The 22763-nt window shown below is 40.7% G+C and overlaps 1 protein-coding gene across 2 annotated transcripts in view; it reads right to left on the bottom strand.

The window, feature by feature from the left end:
* The window catches only part of grb10b (growth factor receptor-bound protein 10b), a 63966-nt gene that overhangs the window by 21637 nt on the left and 19566 nt on the right, over positions 1 to 22763 (bottom strand). Inside the window, exons 3-5 of one of the 2 annotated variants that reach the window (XM_079470545.1) lie at positions 19629 to 19713; positions 11382 to 11586; positions 9944 to 10085 (exon numbers count right to left, since the gene is read on the bottom strand). In XM_079470545.1, coding sequence (XP_079326671.1) covers positions 9944 to 10085; positions 11382 to 11586; positions 19629 to 19713 — 432 coding nt within the window. The remainder of the gene's footprint in view (positions 1 to 9943; positions 10086 to 11381; positions 11587 to 19628; positions 19714 to 22763) is intronic. The other variant, XM_079470546.1, reaches the window with a different exon arrangement.

Here is a 22763-nt window from a genome sequence, read left to right on the forward strand (position 1 = left end):
CCCCATCCACTTCTATTGTATGGACACAAATCCAATGCAAGTAAATGGGAGCCAGTCAAAAACATTCTTCAAAATATCTTCTTTTGTGTTGTGCAGAACTATCACTTTAATGTAAATACAAAATGTCATGAAACATATACATAGTTTAAGTATATTCATATACTGACCTGATAATCATGCTTGTTTTATTGATTATTTATACAGCAAATGACAAATAAAAAGAGTTTTCTAAAATGTTACTGAAATCATCATATAACACCTATTTTATACATATTTATAAAATGACCAATAAAAAAAATGCAACCTTTGAAATATATAAAGTCCTCTTAATTTCCCATATGCTATCTTATATGGCCCAATGACATATTTTATTGTGGTTAAAGCTTTCTTTTTCATATGGGCCAGAAAGCGTAGAAACACAGAGAGACTATATACAGATCAAACGGACACTATCAGTGTGCATTAATCCCTGCTGTCAGATCCTTTGGCCTCTCATCTCGTTCTAAGCCACACACGTAGACACTAACAATCCACTCCTGAAAACACTGCCTCTTTAGCCCATGGCATCCAACTGAGATCAAACCAAAGAAGAGACAAATATTTCACCAATTGAGGCAAAGAGTTTTTGTGTTGCGTACTCGGGCCGCAGGAACGCTCATGTAGCCCAACAGCAAACAATTGTCCGTCTGTGGACGATAAATCAGCACACAAAAAGCATGACATCATTACTTTTCCATTTAACAATCATTGCAGGACAGGCAGAACTGTGTCAATGCTTCCTGCTCATGCCACCCAGACAGTAACTCCTCCTCTCCGTAACCAGCTGCCAACTAAAGACCATTCACTCAGTCAATCACTGCACACAGCGAGACTTGGCAAAGATGATTTTTCAGACAAAGTGAACTTGATCGAAGATACAGAACATTTCTCTGAGGCTTCATATCGACAGCTTGTGTGGCATGTTTATAACAGTCGAAAATGAAGATAAGTTAAGTTACAATACATGCATTTGCACATCCTTGCACATATAGGGCCCTATCTTAAAGATATAATGACAGGGTCTGAAGGATATGGCACAGGTGCACTTAGGGCGTGTACGAATCCACAATTTGCTATATAACGATGGAAGAAATGGTCGCCCCACGGGGGCATGTTCCAAAAGGTTTGCACCTATTCTCTTAATGAGTAATGGGTGTGTTTTGGCAATGAACCAATCAGAGTCTCATCTCCCACTCTCTTTAAAAGCCATTGGCATTTGCAATGCACACCCTCTACGGGAGAAGCAGGATTTTGTATCAACAATAATGATCCTTTCGTATTTGGCATGTTCGTGTGCTGCTGCGCGTCCCTGTGTGGTGCTAAACCTGGAAATGAAAACTGCGTTGGGCCGAAACTAGCAGAAAACACTTCGTCACATTGGGCCAGGTGTATGATAGGGCCCATAGTGTGACCAGTGGTGTGCGGTGGACTTAAAAAATGAGGAGGCAGATTTCTATCCATGTCATTTTTGTTAATCTCTGCACTATTAACAAGTGCGTTTGTCAGAAAACCAGTGTCATTTCAGTGTTTATGTATGAAAAATTCCTTTTAATTACTACAAGTTCATTACAGTATGTACTTCTGATTTTTTTATTTTTTTATTTTCCCTGCTTTGGGAAAAGGTACATCAACACCACCTTCATCTTCTTCTGGAACATTTGGGATTTCCTATATAAGAATAACATCATTACCAATACCATCAATTTAATTATTAGCAGTCCCAGAAAAACTCAAAGCATTTAAGAGATCAAATCAAATAGATATGACCAGGGCCGCTGCTAGCCATTTTGGTGCCCTAAGCATAATTCCATTATGATGCCCCCCCCCCCCCCCCCCTTAAAGGTGCAAACTTTTCTTCAGTAAACAGAATAGCAAAACAAAAAACTATCAATGTTTAACAGTAAAATCTCAATTCAGATCGCAAGCTGCACCGAAATTAAAATTGCTCGCCCCGCTCTGCACGGGTTCCGAACCTACGTCGATCCGAATAGGAGACGAGCGCTCTAACGATGAGGCTAAAGCGTCTCGCATGGTAGGAGCGGCGGCGCTGGATGTGACTTACTTTAGCCTCGCTGCTATCCTGAGCAAGCCTCATCACAAGCAAAAGTTTTTGAACAAATCTGAACCACGTAATATTCTGTCAACAATCGATAACTCCTCTGCCTCCGCCATCTCCGACACGAATCCTAAACTCCAATTAATACAACTAATAAAACAATTTAATTAACGTTCAATCTAATTTAGCGCCCGCAGTTTAAAATGAATGACGAAGACGAGCAGGAAGGCGGGATCTCGCTGATGAGTTAATCCAATCATAGCCCGTTGGAGGCATTGCCTCCTCTCACGTGACTTTTCTCCATTCTTTTCAATTACCCCCACTCAAACTCACGGCACGCTTTAGCGGGTATACATAAAGTCAATGAGCTCAGAGGAGGCAAGAGAAACGCTGTCTCCCTTTGGATTTCTTTCGAGCGGGGGCGCTGTTTCACACTGTTATACACGCTGATTTATCTCATATTTAGCTCAATACGTTATATCCGCTGTCCTATTCTATTTCTGAACTGTTAGTAATATTCTCATTCGATTATTTTCGAGGGGGAGGGGAGACACTGCCTCCCTTGCCTCCTCGGAGGAAACGCCCCTGAGTGTGACCTAACCGGCTTGTTATCATAGGTCTACATGATAACAGGTTAGATATTAATCACGGTTATTCTGCGTAAAGTTTTTTATCGCGATTAATAATTACAATTATCATGCAAGTTTAGAACTTTTTTCAATTTGACTTGAATTAGACATATTTGCACTAAACACTCATCCATACGCTCTGTCCCAGACATTTCTGAACTTACCATCATGAGTTTTGTGTTTGCCATCAATATATCACTATTGCGATTAATCGTGCAGTCCTATCATGACAATGAAGTTTAAAGACTGGCAAAAACTTAAAATAGACAGAGTAACTGGCCTGTGTCATTTCACTGCCATACGGCAATCTTGACTTAACTTAAGTTCAAATGATTGTTGTGTTTTCTCCAATTTCAAGTAATATTTTTACTAAACCCATAACACCAAACTTTCAGTTCTGCAGTCATTTTAGTTTGGCTTTCCTTGTGTCTTTCTTGGCTTTGTGTACAAAAACGGGAAGCACATTCACATACCATGCATTCAAGATCATTTTGTTCCAATTATTTTATTAATTGCTCAAAGCCCAGTCCGCTGGCCGATTTACAGATTGACAACGGTTATGATTTAGGAATGAGCAACGCTCAAAAGCACAGCAGTTTGGTCATTTGCTTGCTCTTTCATGAACAGATGGACGTTTCCAAAGACATTATTCATGACATTATTCATAGTGGTTAAAAGAATAATACATTTGTCTCACCATTAGATGAAAACTATCAAATTAACTCTAATTTAGCGTCAATCATCTTGACCCGTTTTTTTTCAAAGTTGAACTTCTTTTAGCTACATATTAAAACATCTGAATGTGTAACATTTTAAATAAAAAGTTAATTTTAACACGAACAGACTGACACACAAATCTACATTGCTTTTTTATATTGTTCAAGGCATTTTTAGGGAACATTTGTTTTTTTATCAGCTGACAGGCATCCTTCAGAAACAACACACTTCTTCGTCCCATTAGTTGAAAAAACCCTGCATGCAAAGTATTGATAGAGGGTACGTAAGCTCACTTTTTCCATAAATTAGTTTTCTTCAGAATCTTTCCCCGAGGATTAAACAGTTCAACTCTGACCTGTGATACAGCTGAACCTGAGAGAACCACCCAATTTAACATATGACTGAACCTGAACATTATTGGTCATGCTGAAAGTATCCGGAGCACTTGAAGGGGTAAGGAACTATGAGGAATGTGGCCCTCAAGCGAAAGAATGAGGACAAAGGTGAAAGAACCACAGGTTTCCGTACAGTACGGTCCACTCTGCATCACTGGGTCTTCATAATGAGGCTGGTCTGGGCGGCCGCCAAGTCCCATGTTCTTTGGGCTCTTTTGCTCCCCTCCTCTTCACTAGTTCTTTCTGGACATAATTACTGCCACAAAATTTAGTTACTTGTCAGTCTGCATTTTCAACTCCAAAACTTTGCATGCTGACAGAGAATTTTTGGCTTTCCTGTGTTGCTTTTTCTCTCTGTCCTAGTTTCTTGTTCTGACAGACATGCATTCCTGCGCTCCAGATGAGCTACTAAAGTTTGATGCTATGTGCCGTCTTTGTGACCTACATGAATCCAGCTGCTCTGAGCTCCTCAGCTATAAGGCTTAAGAATGCTGACAAAGCAGTTCAGGGCAGAATCACTGAACCATAGCAAATGTGATAGGTTAAAACGACAAAGGAACATAGCTGGGAGCCATATATTATTTCTCTAGTTTCATTCAGGCTAAATTTATTTTATATGTACTAGTGGACATGACACATATGTAAAGTTATTTCTCATTATTTAAAATGCGATTTGTTTTGTTTTTCAACCTTTTAGGCAAATCGCCTGCGATTTAAATAAGACATTAAAGTCTGTTTGTATTCTTAATAAAATGTTTACAGAAGATGCTGACGTTGGTAACCAAACAACAATGGCCTCCTTTGAATTCCATTGTGTGGATATAAAACCACTATGACCTTGTCGCTCAAATATCTTCTTTTGTGTTCTACGGAATAAGAGTCATAGAGGTTTTGATTGACACGGGGGTGAATAAATGATGAGAGGAGTTATTAGACATTAACGTCCTGGACGGATACATGGATAAATAAGGGACATATCATTTACCTTTTCCCCAAATTTCGGAATTTCTACTAAACACTAGTAAATACATTTGTCCATAAAAATACTGCAGTATAATATAGTATTGAATAGATTAGACTGCAGTAAAATTCTTGTGAACTATAGTTTATTTGAACCAAAGTAAATATAAAAGTATACTATAGTGTTTACAACAGTTCATATTTTATCATCTGTTTCAAATTAAGCAGACTTTTATTTTGGCGGGTCGTCGACGCTGGAGTTACAGTGTTTGATATTAGCTTCACTCAAACAGTGAAATGCTCGAAAAAATAAACTTGAAATGAAGTTCATGTTCATGTCCCCATATAATAAGATACAGGCAAATCCACAAGATTCACGATTGTAACATGTTAAAGTACGCAACACATTCATTCATAGACACGCAGAACCAGCAGAGGACATATTTAAAAAAACGTAGTAGAATACCGCTTTCGTGAGTTCTTTCATGTTTTCCCACATCACGCATATCACAGGGCTCAATGGACTCGATGCAGCCAGAGAACAAGTTTTAATTGCATAAACGAAAATAAATAGTGGTGCGCCATTAATTAACCTCACACACGAACAAGCACAACGACAAGCGCACTTCACACAAACAGGCGGCTCGTCTAATGCAGCTGCCAACTGTATCGCACGCGTGCTACACTGTTAAATGTATTCTTAGCCCTGACGGATTTTTTCGTAGCATGTGCGACATATATGTACAGCCCTGCATTACAGTATGGCATCTACCTACAGGAGCTAACCGGTCCATGCTAAACCTTAACCCTTAGACTTGAGCTTCCAGACTAACATGAGACATAACTTCAAATCAACCAATGAAATGAGCTTGAGGCAGGGCTGAGGCAGAGCAATTCTGTGAAAATAACGCTAGTGGTGCCATTTTTCTTTAAGATACAATTTAATCTCAATTGAGCAATTTAAGATACACAAATCTCAATTGAGTTGGGTGACAGAACACGTACAGACTTTAAGAACAGGGTTTATGACAGTTCATCTCACCAAGAAAGCATTAGCAGGTATCTGAGCTGGCAGTATGTCCTCCGCGGCTTGTTTTAATTGGCGTCTCTTCAAATATAGCTAGCTACCTTGGTCAGGGCTATGTTCAGCAGTCAGTAATCCAGGCAGGTTACGGCTTGTTCAGTAGGGTAAAGGATAAAATTGGCTCTGTGACTCAGGAGAGGCTATAGTCTAAACCACAGCGTGGCACGTCTCCAGATCGGCATTTGTCAAGAGCTCTATAGTGACTAGTATCCGACCAGCTGGAGAACCAAATCTACACCACAGGCTTTTTGCACAGTAGCTCACCTGGATGTGCGACCTGACACGTACACACACCAGAAGCATCCTTCCACAGGGAGAATAAAGGCGAAACGGAACCTAACCTATCTGCTACACACTTTCAGTGTGTGTTACAGTCATTTAGCGTTCATGGCATTATAGTTGTATATATAATCTTCTGTAAAGCAATAACTAAAGATGAAGATCTTAAAAGATGTTAGATTAAAGCTCCTTGGTATTACCATGTGTGTTTACCACCTTCAGGGGTGGCATGGAATGACCACCTACTCATGCAACACAACAACATTTATCCAAAGCAAGAGTTTTAAAACAAGACTTGGGACCATCATCTATGACCCAAATGTCACCTCCTGCCCCTCCTGACAGACAAATACTGGTTTCAGAACACCGGCAAACTCTACACATGCCACACCTCAGTGTCTACAATAAACCCAACACGACACAAGCGTCTCTCGAGCCCTTTTCAGGTTGTGGCGTCCTGCGTGGGCTTGAGCCCTGAGAGCCCTTCCCAGTCCTGGGTTATTTCCAGCATCTTACCTCACCCTGGAGTAAAAATGCATCAACACATTAAAGTAAGGGAAGATACTATTAAACATATTGCTCATCCCTTATTTGTGTTCCAGGCCTTCTCAGTAGGTGCCAAAAACTGATGTCAGTGAGTGCTTTAAATGGATTAAAGCCTACATCTCTCTCTCTCTCTCTCTCTGTGAAAGGTGGTTATATGCCTCTCATGAGAACGTGGTACGAGGAATAGAACAGACAGGTTACGCATGTTACAATACAAATAAAGTCTGATCTGGAGTCTGGAAGCAGACGCGTGGAATGACAGCATACTGGTCAAGCAAGCATTGGTTAGAAGTAGTTTTAGTTCTGCAAAGCCGTGGCGTGCCACTGAAAGGCCTTCTGGCTTGCGGAAGCGCTCTGGTTCGCGTGCCTTCCTCGTGGGATCTGGGGAGCATGGGGGCCTGTCAGAAAACGCCCGCAGCTAGGAAAATTCTGTAAACACAAAACGTTGTGCTTCTTACCAGGCGAGCAGGCCGAAAGACATCTGTACTCGTATGAGCGAACGATTGAAAACATCTATCCAGGGGGTGCAAACCAAAGGCAGCTGTGAGAGAGTAACACGTAAAATATTCCTGAAAAAAGCTTCATATCACACATTCTCAAAACTGTCCACTTTTCAAACAACATTCTACAGACACATCCATACAACGACCATACCAGCTATCTGGATTGGTATGACTGGCTATATGAAAAACTGATCATACAAATGGCATGAAGCAACCCACATGAAAAATACATTTTTATTTACTATAGTAAACTGTAATACGTTACTACAGTATTTGGTATTATTAACTACAGTATAGGAATTGGATAAGCTGTTTTTGCATCCACACCAGCGGACGATAACGAAGACGAAGAAGTGCTCTTGTGAATACGCGCCATACACTGATATAAAAGAGGAGAATATATCGATTAAAGTCGGTATTTTGGTTTGTTTTTCAAACATTAAAAAAAAAAAATTTTAGCCACTATGCGCGGATGGACCAAGTTAACAATGTCTTTAATACTTTTCTGGACCGTTGCAGAAAATGACACCATGATGTCTACATAGAGGCCTGGAAATCTGTCGGATGTCAACTAAATATCTTCATTTGTGCTCCGAAGACGCCAAAAGTTCTCATGTTTACTCACCCACATGTTTAACGTCATGCGGGTGAGTAACTGTGTGTTCACACCAAGTGCGACTTGCGTGAAATTCGCGCCATTCGCACGTGAAGGCGGCTCCCGTCTAAATGCGAAATGGCATGGATAGACATATAGACTCGTTCAGCGCCGTGTCTGGGTCCATCAGATCCTTCAGAGGCGCAGTCCTTCATTGTTGTTTCAGATTTCTGCCTCCGCTCGCTATGTCATAATCACGCCACTAGAGCAGGCTCCTGATTGGCTAACGCGGCGTGAATTTTCGGCAAAGTTCAGATTTGTCAACTCACGCGAATAACGCTCAATTCGTGCGAGTAGCGCAATTCGCATCATTCGCGTCACCTCATTCGCGCGAATCGCACCACAAGTGCGTCTATCGCGTCTTTACATTGACTTAACATGTAAATCACTAGCGCTAACGCTTTATTCGCACTTGGTGTGAACACACAGTAAGAAAATCACACCAGATTTTTGGGTGAACTTCCCCTTTAAAGAACAAAAGACAACTTTTTTAATGGAGGGACATTTTGTTTTGATGTGTCGCGACTTGCATGCTCCTTGTGATTCCAGTACCTGGGCTGCACACTCATGCAACAACCTCATGCATGCAAACCCCCTCATCTCTGAAATCCTGAATGTTCACAAATTTCACAAATGTAAAGAAATGTGTGCAATTCACATACATACAAACAACAGGTATTGTGCTTTACGTCTCGATTATATTTATGGACATCATCAGTCACTGAAGATTTCTCAGCTGTTTTAAATGACTTCCAGGCGTTACTCCAGGTTTTTTCTGTTATTGACAGACCAAAAGCCCTCTATGGCACTTAGACCCCTGCTGGGTTCCATCCACAGCACAATAAAAGTGAAGAGAGAGGGATTAGGGTAATTGATTAATGTCTATAGCAATTTTTACGGTAACATAGGGGCCATGTTACGGTAACAGATCCCGGCCCCATATGGAGGTGGTTAGCCTGCAGGAATGTATCAGGGGCCTCACTCAGATTACATGTGACAGAGATAACTTTATATACACACAAACATAAACAAATGCTCTCACGCAGATACAAACATTGCATGCACAATGTATACAAATATGTACAGGTGCGGGCACATTATCACTGGCGAACACGCCCAAAAAATACACACAAAACAGCCCTGAAATTGAGAGAGGCATGACCTGACGTTGACATGACATGTGGCACGTGCTGCGAGACGTTGGGTGGTGGAGGTAGTGCTTATGTGCAAGAAATCTTGGTACAAATCTGGTTCTAGTCAATTCCCCATCACAACAAGCCCAGTATCATTTGTAAAGGTTTTATCATTAAAGACAAAAAGTCTACGACTACGATTTTGGGGACATTCCCAGGTCCATAACTTTCAGTCTTACTGTAAGTGCTCATGAGTCACGCACTGTACAGGAAGTGACTTGTTTGCCAGGAAACTTGAATCTGGACACATGTAAATGTAATCAAACCGCTTTCAGATTCTCACCCACGACATACGAAGAAAAGCTGTTGTTCACTTAAAGGAGTAGTTCACCTTCAAAAGGAAAGTTCTGTCATCATTTACATGCCTCTTGTCATTTCAAACCTGTATGACTTTCTGTCTTCTGCAGAACACAAAAGAAGATATGTTGAAAAATGTTGGTAACCGAACGGCACAGCCCCCCACTCACTTCTATTGTAACCAATGCAAGTAAATGGGGAGCTTTTAACAACATTCTTCAAAATATCTTCTGCAAAAGACAGAAAGTCATACAGGTCTGAAATGACAAGAGGAGTAAATGATGACAGAACTTTTGAAGGTGAACTACTCCTTTAAGTCTGACAATTGGCTTTCAAGGTAGACAGTATTCTGTATATATATATAATATATAATTTTGTTGACTTTCATGCAGTTTCACATCCTGTTATGTTTTCCAGTGAACACAAAAACATTTTCTTGAAATGCACAGCGGTTATTCCTGCAGAGTAGACTGAATCGCTTTTTTTGTTTTCCACAGAAAATAACCGTGCATGGCACGAGGGGGAGTCAATAATGACAGAACTTTCATTTCTGTGTGAACTAGCGGGAGAGAAATGATAAGTTCGCTTACATATTTGCCTGTGGGCTGACACTGAGGTAAAGAGCCGGTGCTGAGCGTAGGGGAACCGGCAGGACTGCAGAGCTCTGGAAAGGGGTTGGGGATGGCAGGTAGAGAGGACGTTCGGTACTGTTGCTCCTCTTCCTGAAGTCTTCTGTGGGAATATGGCAGAAATCTCAGATTTAGGGTTAAATATCAAAGACAAAGACACTCTCAGGGTTTTACTGTCAGCAAAGAGTGTTGCGGCTTTGGGCAACATTTGCATGCTGGCAGAGAGACGGGGAGTTCTTTTGAGGTGAGGATTTCAGAGAAGAGAGACACACATTCACTGGGTGTGTGATATGAAGTCTGAAAGGTAACCTCAGAGTGAACTTTCGCTTGAGCGAACCGTCATTCACGAGCTTGTTATGCTTAACTTCCTGTACTGATCCGCAGCTGAGAGGGAAAAAACACGCTCACCAAATGGAAACCATTTATTCTCAGTGGTTTCAGTACAACACAGGGATGGAATGACAATAGTGTCGCTCTTGATCGAGACAACGATTACTGCAAGCTGATCTTAGTGCGTGTGACTTTTTAAGCTATTGCTCTGGAAAGATCTTTGATCTCGAAATGTTTCATGTATTTCGCACTTGTGCTATTTATTAAGACGAAATGTGTTTTGTGAGACATGCCGTGAGATGTAAACGCCTGAGGCCCCTAGTAAAAATGGTTAGAGTTTCTTAACATAAAGACTTTCAGAATTTGGTATATTCTAACCGTGATACTATAAAATAGACAAAGTTCACAATAAGATATTTATTTGAGTTTTTTTTATTCCTGATCTCTATTTATCCTCATTTAATTGCGTATCTTTAGTGGACTCAAAATTAGTTTTTTTCAGCATTCTGAACCAAAAATGTAAACTTGTGTATACTTACCTAAGCCATACTTTCCATGTTCATTCTTAGTTATATTCTGAAGGTTATTACAGAAGTATTTATTAACAATATGTTTGTAGCTGATTTAAATTTTTTTGGGGCAAAAATATGGGGACAATTCCATTTTATATATTTTATTTAAAAAAAGAGAGATCTAAGATCTCTTCTGTAAAACGTGTAACACTGATATATTGTTAAAATGAAACAAAGACTCTGTTAGCTTTTTAAATATATGTAAATATACGCATATTTAATGAGATATGCGTTCATTTGCATTTCAAAATCTTTTTTGAAAACTTGCAATGCAAACATTTTTACAAATAACGCCTTTCATTTATTGGTAAAATGTCACGTTATTTGTTTAAATCCTATTCGCCTGCAGTGTCTCACCTTAATTTTCGTAACCTTTTGTAATAAGTTGACAAGTGTCACAAAAAACCCCAAATAGTGATCTAAAATGCAGTGCAGAACCTTAAAGTGTTTTTATTTCCGAAAAAAAGAATCTTAGATGCATGTGCGTGTGTGTTTACCTGACAGCGAGAATGTGCATGGGCTGGGACCGCCGCAGCTTCTGGTGTGGGGAGGTGGGCTGGTTGTGGGTTTGATAGGTAGGTCTCCGTAGCTGGCCGTTGTGCAGCAGGGGAGCGGAATCAGCCGGCACGGTACAGGAAGAGTACAAACTCTCAAAGGAAGAGTTCATATCATTCACAAGTGCCTCCAAATCCACGTCATCCTCTAAAAAGGAGCAAAAGTTGATGATTTAGGACACAATGTGAATTGATTTTAAATACATTCATTACTAAATGACATGCCTGTTTCTGTAGCTCAACTTGGAGAAAAGTACACAATCGATCCTCAGGAAACACACATGCTTGTAAAATATCCAAACTCCAAAGTAACTGTAAGTATCTTTTGAAAAAGCATCTGTGAAATTTTTAAATTATAATGAAATTCATCATCTCACCACTAGAGGGAGATGCAATACCTCCTTCTACTGTACAGTAGTTTGAGGATGTTGCTACTCAATGCCCACCTCACAGTACTGCTATGTAATAACAAAGTTAATAGATATTAACATGATGCACCACTGAAATTACAATGAATAGGGAGAAATGCGACGCTAAATATGGCCACTGGAAAACAATTATTTTAGCGCAATCGTAGCTAAGCAAACCAAAGCTATGGCACAGTTTATGTCAGATTTAATTATTGATACGAAATATGCTATTCAATTCTCATTTTGCCAGCGATTTTAGAAATATGCCTGTTGTCTTGTTATGACGTAAATAGCTGCCCGGAGGCGTTGAAAACATGGCCATCGAGCGGCACGACTTCTGTAAACAGACTTTGGTAATAATGAGATGTTTTGAAAACACTCTTTCTGTTAGTGTTTGGATAAGTTACACGGGATCATTATTTGATGTACATTGTGAACCTTAAATAAGTCAGCTTCTGAAAAACATTTGAGTGCGTCATTTTCAAAGCATCACCCATGGTAGTCACTACAAGTTTGATCCTGTATAGAACAGTGTGCGACAAATGAACAAATAACTGATTAACAATCACTGTTGTTCATTGAAGTTGCTTTATTACCCACAACGGAATAAAAACGTTTTGATTATATTTAAGCTGCTATTTTTCAATTTCAAGGCAGTTGTACTGCTAATAAATGTCTTGATACATTGGAGAGTGACCCACCCCCCATTTAGGAAACTACCAGTTATGTTACATTGTTCTGTCATATGTGCATTGTAATTGTGCTATTCTCAGGCCAAAATCATCCGAAATTCGCAGGTTTACAGATTTTTTTTTATTAACAACATAATGAGAGTAACTGCACATCTGCTCTCTCTGGGCCTTTCTTCTCACGCTTCTGACCCAAAGTTGCCCTCTGCAAGACCTTTTTCTGCAAACCCTTCATGTAATCAGCTGATCCCTATGTATTTATAGAGACAGGTAAGCACCTTCTCTACTTAGAGGTCCTAGAGAGCTAAGACGCACACACACACACACACACACACACACACACACACACACACACACACACACACACACACACACACACACACACACACACACACAGAGGCTCTGGCTCAGTGGGGAGGTTGAGAGTCGATTAATCTGTTGAAGTCAAAATGAAATATTCAAATATTCTTTTGAATGAAAAAAATAACATAAAAAATTAATGTAAAAATGCTAGAATGCACTATAAGTCACTTTGGATTCTTCTAAATATATGAATGCGGTGTTAACTTGGTGTCTGAATAAGCTGGTTTGATGGGAAGGGGCTAAACGTACAGTAGGCAGACTTGGTTGTTGTTTCAGAGAAAGTTATAACATGTTGATAAATGACAATGACATACAATAGTTTTCTTTGTAAGCAGTGCTTGAAATGACCACTGGAAGGAATAGATGCAGAAAATGCCACTTCATGTATGAAACGTGCATAGCATTTGATCAGATACAAGATGAAATGGAGATCCTCCACATTTTAAAGTAGAACCGTGTATGTAAAAAGTGTAGTGTGAAAAATTGACTTTATGTTGAGTATTTGCGATGTGCTCCATTGTCTGTTATAAAACGGACAAAAATTCCTCTCAATGACATCCAACACAATATTTTAACATGACGTGAAAACTGCTGTATTTTGGTTTAAAAACGCTACATAAATCCATAATCTCAACCTAAATGTATCCTTTACTAACCCCAACTGCTACATTCATCATCTTATCGTTTCTACTAACCTAACACGCACCTGACCTTCTGCAGACAAATGCATGTTATGAAGCAAGTATAAGTAATGAAAACATTTCTTATTGTCCACCGGATGGTGCTGAAACACACAAAATGACACACTTTAAATCTCCTGCACATTGTCGTCCAGCATCTCTTAGGCCTAACTACAAATCCAGGTAACAGACGCTCCAGAGACAAAAACATCTGATGTTTTATAAACCACAAGTAAACTGATATTCCAGATATATATTAACCCTGAATTTCAAATACAAAAGCAGACAGTTGAAGCCCAAAACAACATCTTCACTTTATAAAGCAGGTGAACAACCGTCCAGTCCGAGCGCTTAGAAATGCCCATTTGTCTTTTAAAATAAAGATGAAAGCAGATGTGAGACAGGTGATGAGGAAGACTGGTAATGTCCTCAGGATCCAGGAACCTTTCTGAGAAGAGCGAACGCATAAACAAATAGTTATGATTTCCTCATGATGTCAGGCAAACTCACTGACAACACTTCTCAAGAGAAAACAAAGGGAGGACTGTAAAAGCTTGTTGTAGTAAATGTAGTGTGTTGCCGAGTAAGAAGCGGATGTGAAGTGGCGGGAGCCAGACTTCTCTCGGACACGAGTGATTCTGTATGGTCAGACTGCAGAATGCAATGTAACCTGACTCAGCAGCAACACAAACATCAATTCAGATGTTTTATTACCGCGTTACTTCAGCTGATCTCATCTATGAGCTGCTCCTCTAGAAAATCAGAGAACGGTCAAGAAAAACACTTACATTCCAGATTAACATGAATCTGTGCATCATATCCAAGGTTTTTTTATTTGTTTATATGTGTATGCATGCTATAAATATTAGACACCAGGGACGGTTCTAGGTTTTTGAATATTGGGGGGGCTCAGCCTCTAATGAGGAATGCAGTTGGTATGTTTTGATTTAAGCCATAGAAACTAAAAAAAGACAGCAAACTAACTGTCATGATTCTGCCTTCTCTTGTCTTGATTTTCTAGTCTAGGGGCAGAATCATGACTTGATATGATGTTACCTGCCATTCATTCTGATCAGCACGAGCGCTGTCACTCCTGTGCATGACTGCGTGTTCATCAATCACATCCACAATATGTTTTAAATTAATAATAAAAATACTGAAGCGTCTGAAAAACAACGAAGAGCTTAGGTAAACTTCGGTTCACTCTGAACTCAGAACAATGAATAACACAGCCGCACCAGGCTGCCTGTCGTCTTTCCGGGGCCCTCAAAACTACCGTCAGCTCTCTATAACTAGATGCAGAAAAATAAAACAGCACATCATCATGAATTACACATTTCTGTGCGCTACAATATCATCGTGATGGTTTTCTAAAGTATGCCGTCATTGGTGTGAAGTGGTTTCATTTTGCAAGATGAGATGCACTAATGGTTTCTGGGGTCGGAGCGTGGTCAAAAGCCCCACTCTGCCCCGGTGCCATTTTTTCCAGAGGTGCATGAGGAGCTCACAAGGCTCACTAGGCTAGCGGGCTCTGTAGCTATGACTTCCCTTGAGGGCGGGGTGGCCCAAGCCTACGTCGACTTTCCCCGGGTGTAGTGTGCAGTCGCAGGGCACCTGTGCCCGCAGACAACTGCCACTGACCTCGCGCTCCGGAAACCAAGGCAATGGCACGTGCCTTGGGTCAGTCCACTATGCAAGAGGGCATCTGTGGCTCAACCTTGCGCCTTCTGAATGTGCCCATCTCGCAAGCTGGGCTGTTTGGAGATACTAAGGAGGATGGTAGTTCTCCGCTGTTCAGAAGCAAACGAAGGCTATCAAATAGACTAAGCATAACCAGCCTTTACGGGAGGAACCTGGGGAAAACAACATCGGGCCCAACCCCGGCCAAAGCCAGGTTGGAGGGGTCACTGCCTGCAGCCGAGTCACATTCTCATTAAGAGACCCCGCCCCGGTTACATGCCCAAGGTTTCCACCACTCCCTTCCGGGACCAGGTGGTGAACCTGCAGTCGCTCCCCTCAGGGCAGGAAGACCCAACCTCCAACGTGTTGTGTCCAGTACGCGAGCTGCACCTCTGTCTGGACCGCACACAGAGCCTTAGGAGCTCCGAGCAGCTCTTTGTTTGTTATGGGGGACAGCCACCGGGGAGTGCCGGTTGGCGGGGCGCCTCTCTAGCATACATTTGGAATCTTCGCGAGGTTTTTCTACCTCCGAGTGGAACCAGTGTCAGCCCATGTTCTGAGCGTTACCAGCGTATAAGATGGGCACCTGGTTTGGGCGTACACCTGCGAAAGCGCCTTCTCAGGTGAGCCAAGCGCTATTTAGCCTCCCTACTTTCCCCCTCTCAGGGCAAAGTACAGGCATTCCATCCATTACTAAGCATTGGCATTTGGTAACGGACTGGGCGGAGCAGTCTGTATGAACCAAGTTCAGTATTGGTAGAGTCACCCCTAATCGGTTGGACCCCTATACTGGGACTAGTGCCCCATACGTAGTGACTCCCCTTTAGGGTCGTCACATATGTTGTATTCCTCACTTTTGATTTCCCTGTTGGTGAATCTGTGACCTCCCCTCCGGTGGTTGTCCCACCTGGGTTTTTGTCCTCCACTCGGACTGACACATTTTTCTCACGTGTTGTTACCCACTGGTGAGACCATGTTAGTATCTCCACATGTAACCTTCCCCTTGGGTAGGATGTGGCCTCCGTAACACACTTTTCGCCAAGCCCATTGGCGTTTTAAATGTATCCCGGAGATGATAGGTTCTCAAGATCAAACCCCAGTCAGTCTCTCTACACAACGTCTCTTTCCCTCCATCAGGGAACGGAGGTTACAGTCGTAACAGAGACGTTTTCATGCGTCTTGTCATGCTGTCAGTCTTTCACATTGTTGTTTGATGACTTTGTCACTCCTGATGTTTCATTTTGTTGAAATTCAACAGACACTGAAATGGCCACAGTACATCTAGAAATGCTGATTAAACTAAAATTTTTAATGCTCTCTTTATTTTTTCTGTGGATACAATATTAAAGGGATAGTTCACCCAAAAAAAGAAATTCTATCTCTTTCTCATATCAAACCTGTATGACTTTTCGAAGAACACAAAAAACATTTTTGAAAAATGTTGTTAACTGGACCCCATTCACTTGCATTGGTTTTGTTTCCATACAATAGAAGTGAATGTGGCCAAGTGCTGGATACCAAATTTCTTCAAAAAATATTCCTTAGTGTTCTAGGGGGAAAAAAGTAATAAAGGTTTGACCTGCAGTGTTTACATCTTGCAAAATGGTCTATAAATAATCTGACAGTCTGTATAATACACTTCTACCAGATTGCCTGCTATAGTTCAGCAAAGTACACCATATTCAGATATTCTTGGGTGTATTGAGTACGCACGTCGACAGCTCTTGACACAGGTTTAGGATTTGAACGGTGTCACTATGAACTATGTTTGTCTGAACTCAGCTACCACACATTCCATTAAACTATCACATAGTCTGGTAGACACAACGCCACCACCATTACACACGTACGCCCTGTTTACACTTCGTATAAATATCTGTCTTGGGTAATCCGAAGCTGACAGAGCTAAAAACAGGATGTAAATGATGTTCAAATCTATCTGATCACTGTGAGCACATTCAGAGGCGGTAGGAAACACATGACCCACATCAAATTTGCAGCATGTACGTAAATGCTGATGCATCCTAGTCAATGATCATGTAGTAACTGCACTATAAACAAACACACAACCAACCGAAATTTTTTTTGAGGAAGCATATACAGCATTTACAAGCCCGTAGGCAGGGGGGGTTTGGGTGGTTCGAACGAACCCCCCCTCACTGCCAAAGGTCCAGAATTTTTCATGTGATTATTGTCATCATCACTTTTCAAAGCAACGTGAAGAAGCATCGCCTCTGAATGATGCAGGGGGAGGGGTTATATATATATATATGAATGTGGCCCGCCCACAGATTTGGACCGGCCCTCTGAACGATGCCTTATAGTGTGTTCACACCAAACGCGAATGAAGCGTTAAGTGCGAGTGATTTACATGTTAAGTAAATGCAAAGATGTGATGACCTACTTGCGGCGCGATTTGCGCGAATTAGTTGAAAAATCGGAACTTTGGCGAAAATTCGCGCAGCGTTAAACAATCAGGAGCTTGCTCTAGTAGGGCCGTGAGCGAGCGTCCGAATATTGGCTTTCAGACCCAAATTTAGTTTGTGTAAGTTAAGTTACTCGCATAGCCTAATAATTTGTTAAATTCATAACGTACCATTGCGATAGAACTGACGCGCGAACCATCAGAAAATTTCAAAGAGACGACAAAATGGCCAAGCGGTTGGGAAAGAGAAAGGTTAATTAATATGCATAAGAAAATGTTTTGAATTTGAGTAGCACTAAACTATTAACTATTAATAAACTATTATACCATTAGGAGGCATAATAAATACATTTCAAATCATAATTAAATCTCCACAATAATTCAAGTAGTACCTCCGGCCTGTGTAGTTTTCTGTTACAGACCGACCCGGCCCCCCATTAAAGACAGGGAGAATTATGTGGCCCTTGCAGAAAAAAGTTTGGGGACCCCTGGTCTACCATATAATAGCCATATAAACGTATCGTAATTATAATAATAAAACATAGCAAAGAGGCATTGACAGAGAGTCAAGAAATGATGATTAGAAGAAATATTATTAATATTTCAGTTAAAGTTCATTAAATCTATTCTGTTGTTAGAGTGGTCTTTAAACTTATGAACTGTGTATGGACTGACAAAAGTGTTACATGAGGAAGCAATTTGACAACAATGCAATAAATATTTTAGGTGCATCAAAAAGCGTGCTGGTTAAGATACCAGCAGACAAACTGATCTGGCACAAATGAGTGCATAAAAGGTCACCAAAATTAAGTATTTGAACCTCATAATTAATACAAGAGGAGGAGAAAAAGTGTAAAAATGTCCACTTTTGGAAAAAAAGAACCTCCCCTTTCAACTGGCTGGCTACGGACCTGATTTATGCATTCGCATTCATGAAACCATTTTGGTGTGTTTATGACATTTAGTGACGCGGATCATGAAAATTTTAATTTAATTAATTTAAAAATCCTTAAAACGTCACACAGGATTTGAATAGCGCCACACATATTCCTGAAATAATCTGACGCTTCACATCTATTCTAGCTGCATTCCAGTTTCCCAAAGACCTTTGTTTTCACAGTTTGTTGTTTTCAACGGAGTATAAAAACCAGTGAGGTCAAAGAACAGCCATGGGAACATTGCCTTTTATTTTTTCCACAAGTTCATTCATGTATCGTCACATGATCGTCATCGAATAGAATGATGTTCGTGCATGACGACATTGAATAACAATCTCTTAGTTCAGCAGAAAAACAACTTGTTCTTATTGAGTACTGCTCAAACTAAATATTAAGGGGCCATGGAACATTACAAGTGTGTAATCACAGCTGTGTGAATGAAGCCGTGTACTTTGAGAAGTCCGGGGAATAAATTAAAGTTTCTGCTCCATTTATTTCAATGACAACATCAGACTTACAGAAAACATTCAGGCCTGTACCTCCCATGCTGAGGCGATATTGTACTTAAATCTCATGCTCCAAATATTATGCCTCTGTATTTTGTATGGCACAATTAGATTGGAGGCTTAATGAGTGGCTCCCTGTGTCTTTATAAATCAAGTCTTTGAACTGCTGGAGTGTTTACTGCGGAAGAGGCCTGAATATAGATCCCGCTTTAATGAGCGATTCTTCCTCAGCTAGAAAAGGCCACTATAACAGACAGCCCCCACGCAGGTCCAAGTGTGCGAGACGGACCCCCGCCCATAATCCAGTATGCACACACACACACGCATGTACACACTTTATAACTATCGAAAATTGTACCATAAGTGTTTCAACAAATCTTTTAAAAGCTTTCTAAAGCTGTTTGGGATGTTAAAAGCAGATAAATCTGAGAAACACTTAATGAAATCAGAACACATAAATATTGCAGGCATGGAAGATGTAAATGTATTGTTTACTTACCTTGATGGGTGGGTGCATTCCTATTGGTGGACTGCTGAAAACTTGGCCCAATCAGATCTGCTTGTCTGTGATTGGCAGTATCTTGCTGAGAGAAAAGCCGACAGGTGGTCTTACTTAAATGTTACTTTACATTTGACACACACACACACATTTTTTCTGTTCCTTTTGTGTTCCTGCAGCTGTGCGTACGTCCTGCGTTTCAATAAAATAAAATCTTTAGACATTTGATGTGAACACACATCCTACACATACATCAAATGTATACCGTACCTTGAATGTAGGTCGCACTTCTAAAATGAATACTATGCTCACGTGCATTAAAAAATCTTGATTTCGATGTCTATCAATTGTATCACAGACTTTTAGTCATGGCTGCAAGTATATTGACTTATGTTAATGTTCACCCTTTGTCACCAAATGACTCGTAATCTAAAGATTTTATTGTTTTTATGTTACAAATTACTTTCCAGCTATTTTTGGTTTCCAACAATAACATTTTTTCTTTAGCTTTGTAAATAATCCAGTGTTTCAACTTCTTCTATACTAACAGAAATCTTAAATAGCTTTACAATGTGCTTGTATTTGTTTACATTAGTAAATGAATTAGCTATGCAATTTACCATTACCATTTAAAACCCTTAATAATGCATTATACATAAAGGCTTTAAGTAAAGTGTTACCGTTATAACTTTTGATTGAAAAAATATTATTAAAAATGAACAATGAAGATTAATAAATGCTATAAAAGTTGTTTATTGATAGTTCATGCTATCTCGTGCATTAGCTTTGCCGTTTCAGTTTTAGTAAACTATATTATGCCTTGTTTGCATGCTTCAAGAAAACTCAGGCACAAGCTCTTCATTTGATCAGCTGAAACAGCCCATTGTGCTCACGTCTTGAGATCTAAAGCGTCCAGCAGCTGGGAGTCATGTTCCCAGTGGGTTTCTCTGTACATGTTTAAACTACAGGTGGCGGCTAAATTCAATTAATCGTCCCTTTCAACAGAAGAGCCTCTCGGCTCTCTCACCAGAGGGGAACACTTTAGATTCTTGGATGATGTACCAAAACAAAAGCTCGGCGGGATAGAGGATTGTGGGATATCTCTTTCAGCTCTGATTGGAGCTTTCACAGCACGAGCTGGGGACAGAATGTCCTGTGGCACTTTCCTATTTGGAGATTATGGTGGGAGCGAGACCGCGCGACCCAGAATCCGGCTGTGATGTGGCTACAGAACGTCAGTAGTTTTAATGCTTCTGACCGCTAGCTAGAATGTTCCAGAAGCAGAGCAAAAGTTGTTTTGTTTTCTGGTGTAAATGTACAGCGGTTGTGGGTGCCACACATACATGCAGCTGTGCGATTATAGTGTTGAAGGAAAACAACAGTTGTGGCTCATCTATTTTGTCAAGCAAATTTTCAAGCGAAATCTTCAAGATGATGGCAGCAAAGATCCATCTACTCCACACTTGAATTGCAAGCTTTTTTATAACATCATTACAAATCAAAACAGTTTCGCATTTATCAGGAACGTTCACAAAGATTTATTTTCAATCTCTTTCAACACAGCAAAGCAAAACAAAGATGTGGAACAAGTCCAGACAGATTTAAATAGTAGCTGCCTTTCCTATGGACTGGGGCTGTCACATTAATCGTCTCATTGCAAACATTTGATTTAATCACAATTGTTTGACATAATTATAATCATAACCACAGTTCCCTTTCTGTCGGTCTCTCAACGTTGTGTTGAGACTGACAGAGTTGGGTTTGACTTGAGAAAAAGGCCAATGAACTTGGTGAATGGGATGGCCCCGTACATACGGGTATACAGGTATAAAAGGGAAGATGGCGTGCCCATTCATTTGCCTTTTTGTTCTTTGGAACCTGCAAGGCTTATGCTGTGCGAACTTCAATTCTCCCTACTGGGTCAACGATGCAGAGCAGCGGAACTCGTCCTGGCGTTGTGCGACTTCTCCTGGGCGTTTCAGTAGGTGTCTTCAAAGAGCAAATTCTCCAACAGCGTGCCAGGCATGTCTCGTCGCTGTAGTCGTAGGTGTAACCACCCCATCCTCGAGCCAGACAGGCACGATGTCTGCGTCACATGTCTGAGTCCCCAGCATGCTGAGGTAGCGTTTGTGGATATGACATGCGCATTATCGTCTGGTTCCTGCTCGACAGCGCTTGCTAAGCCATTTGAGGCAGTGAGCGGAGGTGGTGATATGCGCGTGGACCTAAATCCTTCCCAGCCATTTCCGCGGAACCTCCAGGCCCCGTCACGCTCACCGAACCTGACCAGACTGTCCCATAGCGGAATCACACCACATACTTCTTACATACTAATACCGATCTAAGAAATTGTAGAAACACCGTTTTTCAGAATCTTATTGTAAAACAACACATGTGCACATTGGCAGCATCAGACGGATTAAAACTTCCTTAAGAACAGAAGTAGTAAGTGGCGGGGGGGCTGGGAGGGTCAAGCCAGTCGAGCGTGACTGATCTGGTCCAAATTCCTATCATATCTGGACTGGGGGAAGCCCCAGTGGTTCTGTCTGACTGAACACAGCAGAAGTCCAGACAGACAGCCTTAAGATCCCTAATATCACACTTTAAATGAGTCTGGAACCAAAATACACAGACAGGGGCCTAAATTAAATCTTTACTGCCAAGGGCAAATGAGAAAACGTAACCGAATAGGTCATAAAACTGTATTGCGCATTTTTTCTTCAAATATGGTTTTGTTTACGTGACAGTTGGGTGAATTGGGTTTTTATTTATTAACTATTTTATTTTCTTGCTTTCTGACAAACAGTAGAGGCCATTGTGTTATATACAGTATGTTCATAACATCACAAACAAGCTACTCTCTGAAACAACACCTGACACTTAAACTTCAGGACATTGGGATTTTGTTTCGCACTTGTTTTTATGTAGATGCAATTTGTGAGGAAAATACAATGTTTGTAACGCCAAGATAAACAAGGTGTTATGTCTTATCTTCTTTGTGTTACCGGACATGATATTTATAAGCAATTTTTATTCAACAATGATAAATGTATTGAATGTAACACCATATAGATTATAACTGTTTGTCATAGTTCTTGATTGTACATGTGCTGAAGTCATAACCCTGGACGTGCT

Source organism: Barbatula barbatula, assembly GCF_947034865.1.
Source record: "Barbatula barbatula genome assembly, chromosome: 12".
Lineage (NCBI taxonomy): Eukaryota > Metazoa > Chordata > Actinopteri > Cypriniformes > Nemacheilidae > Barbatula > Barbatula barbatula.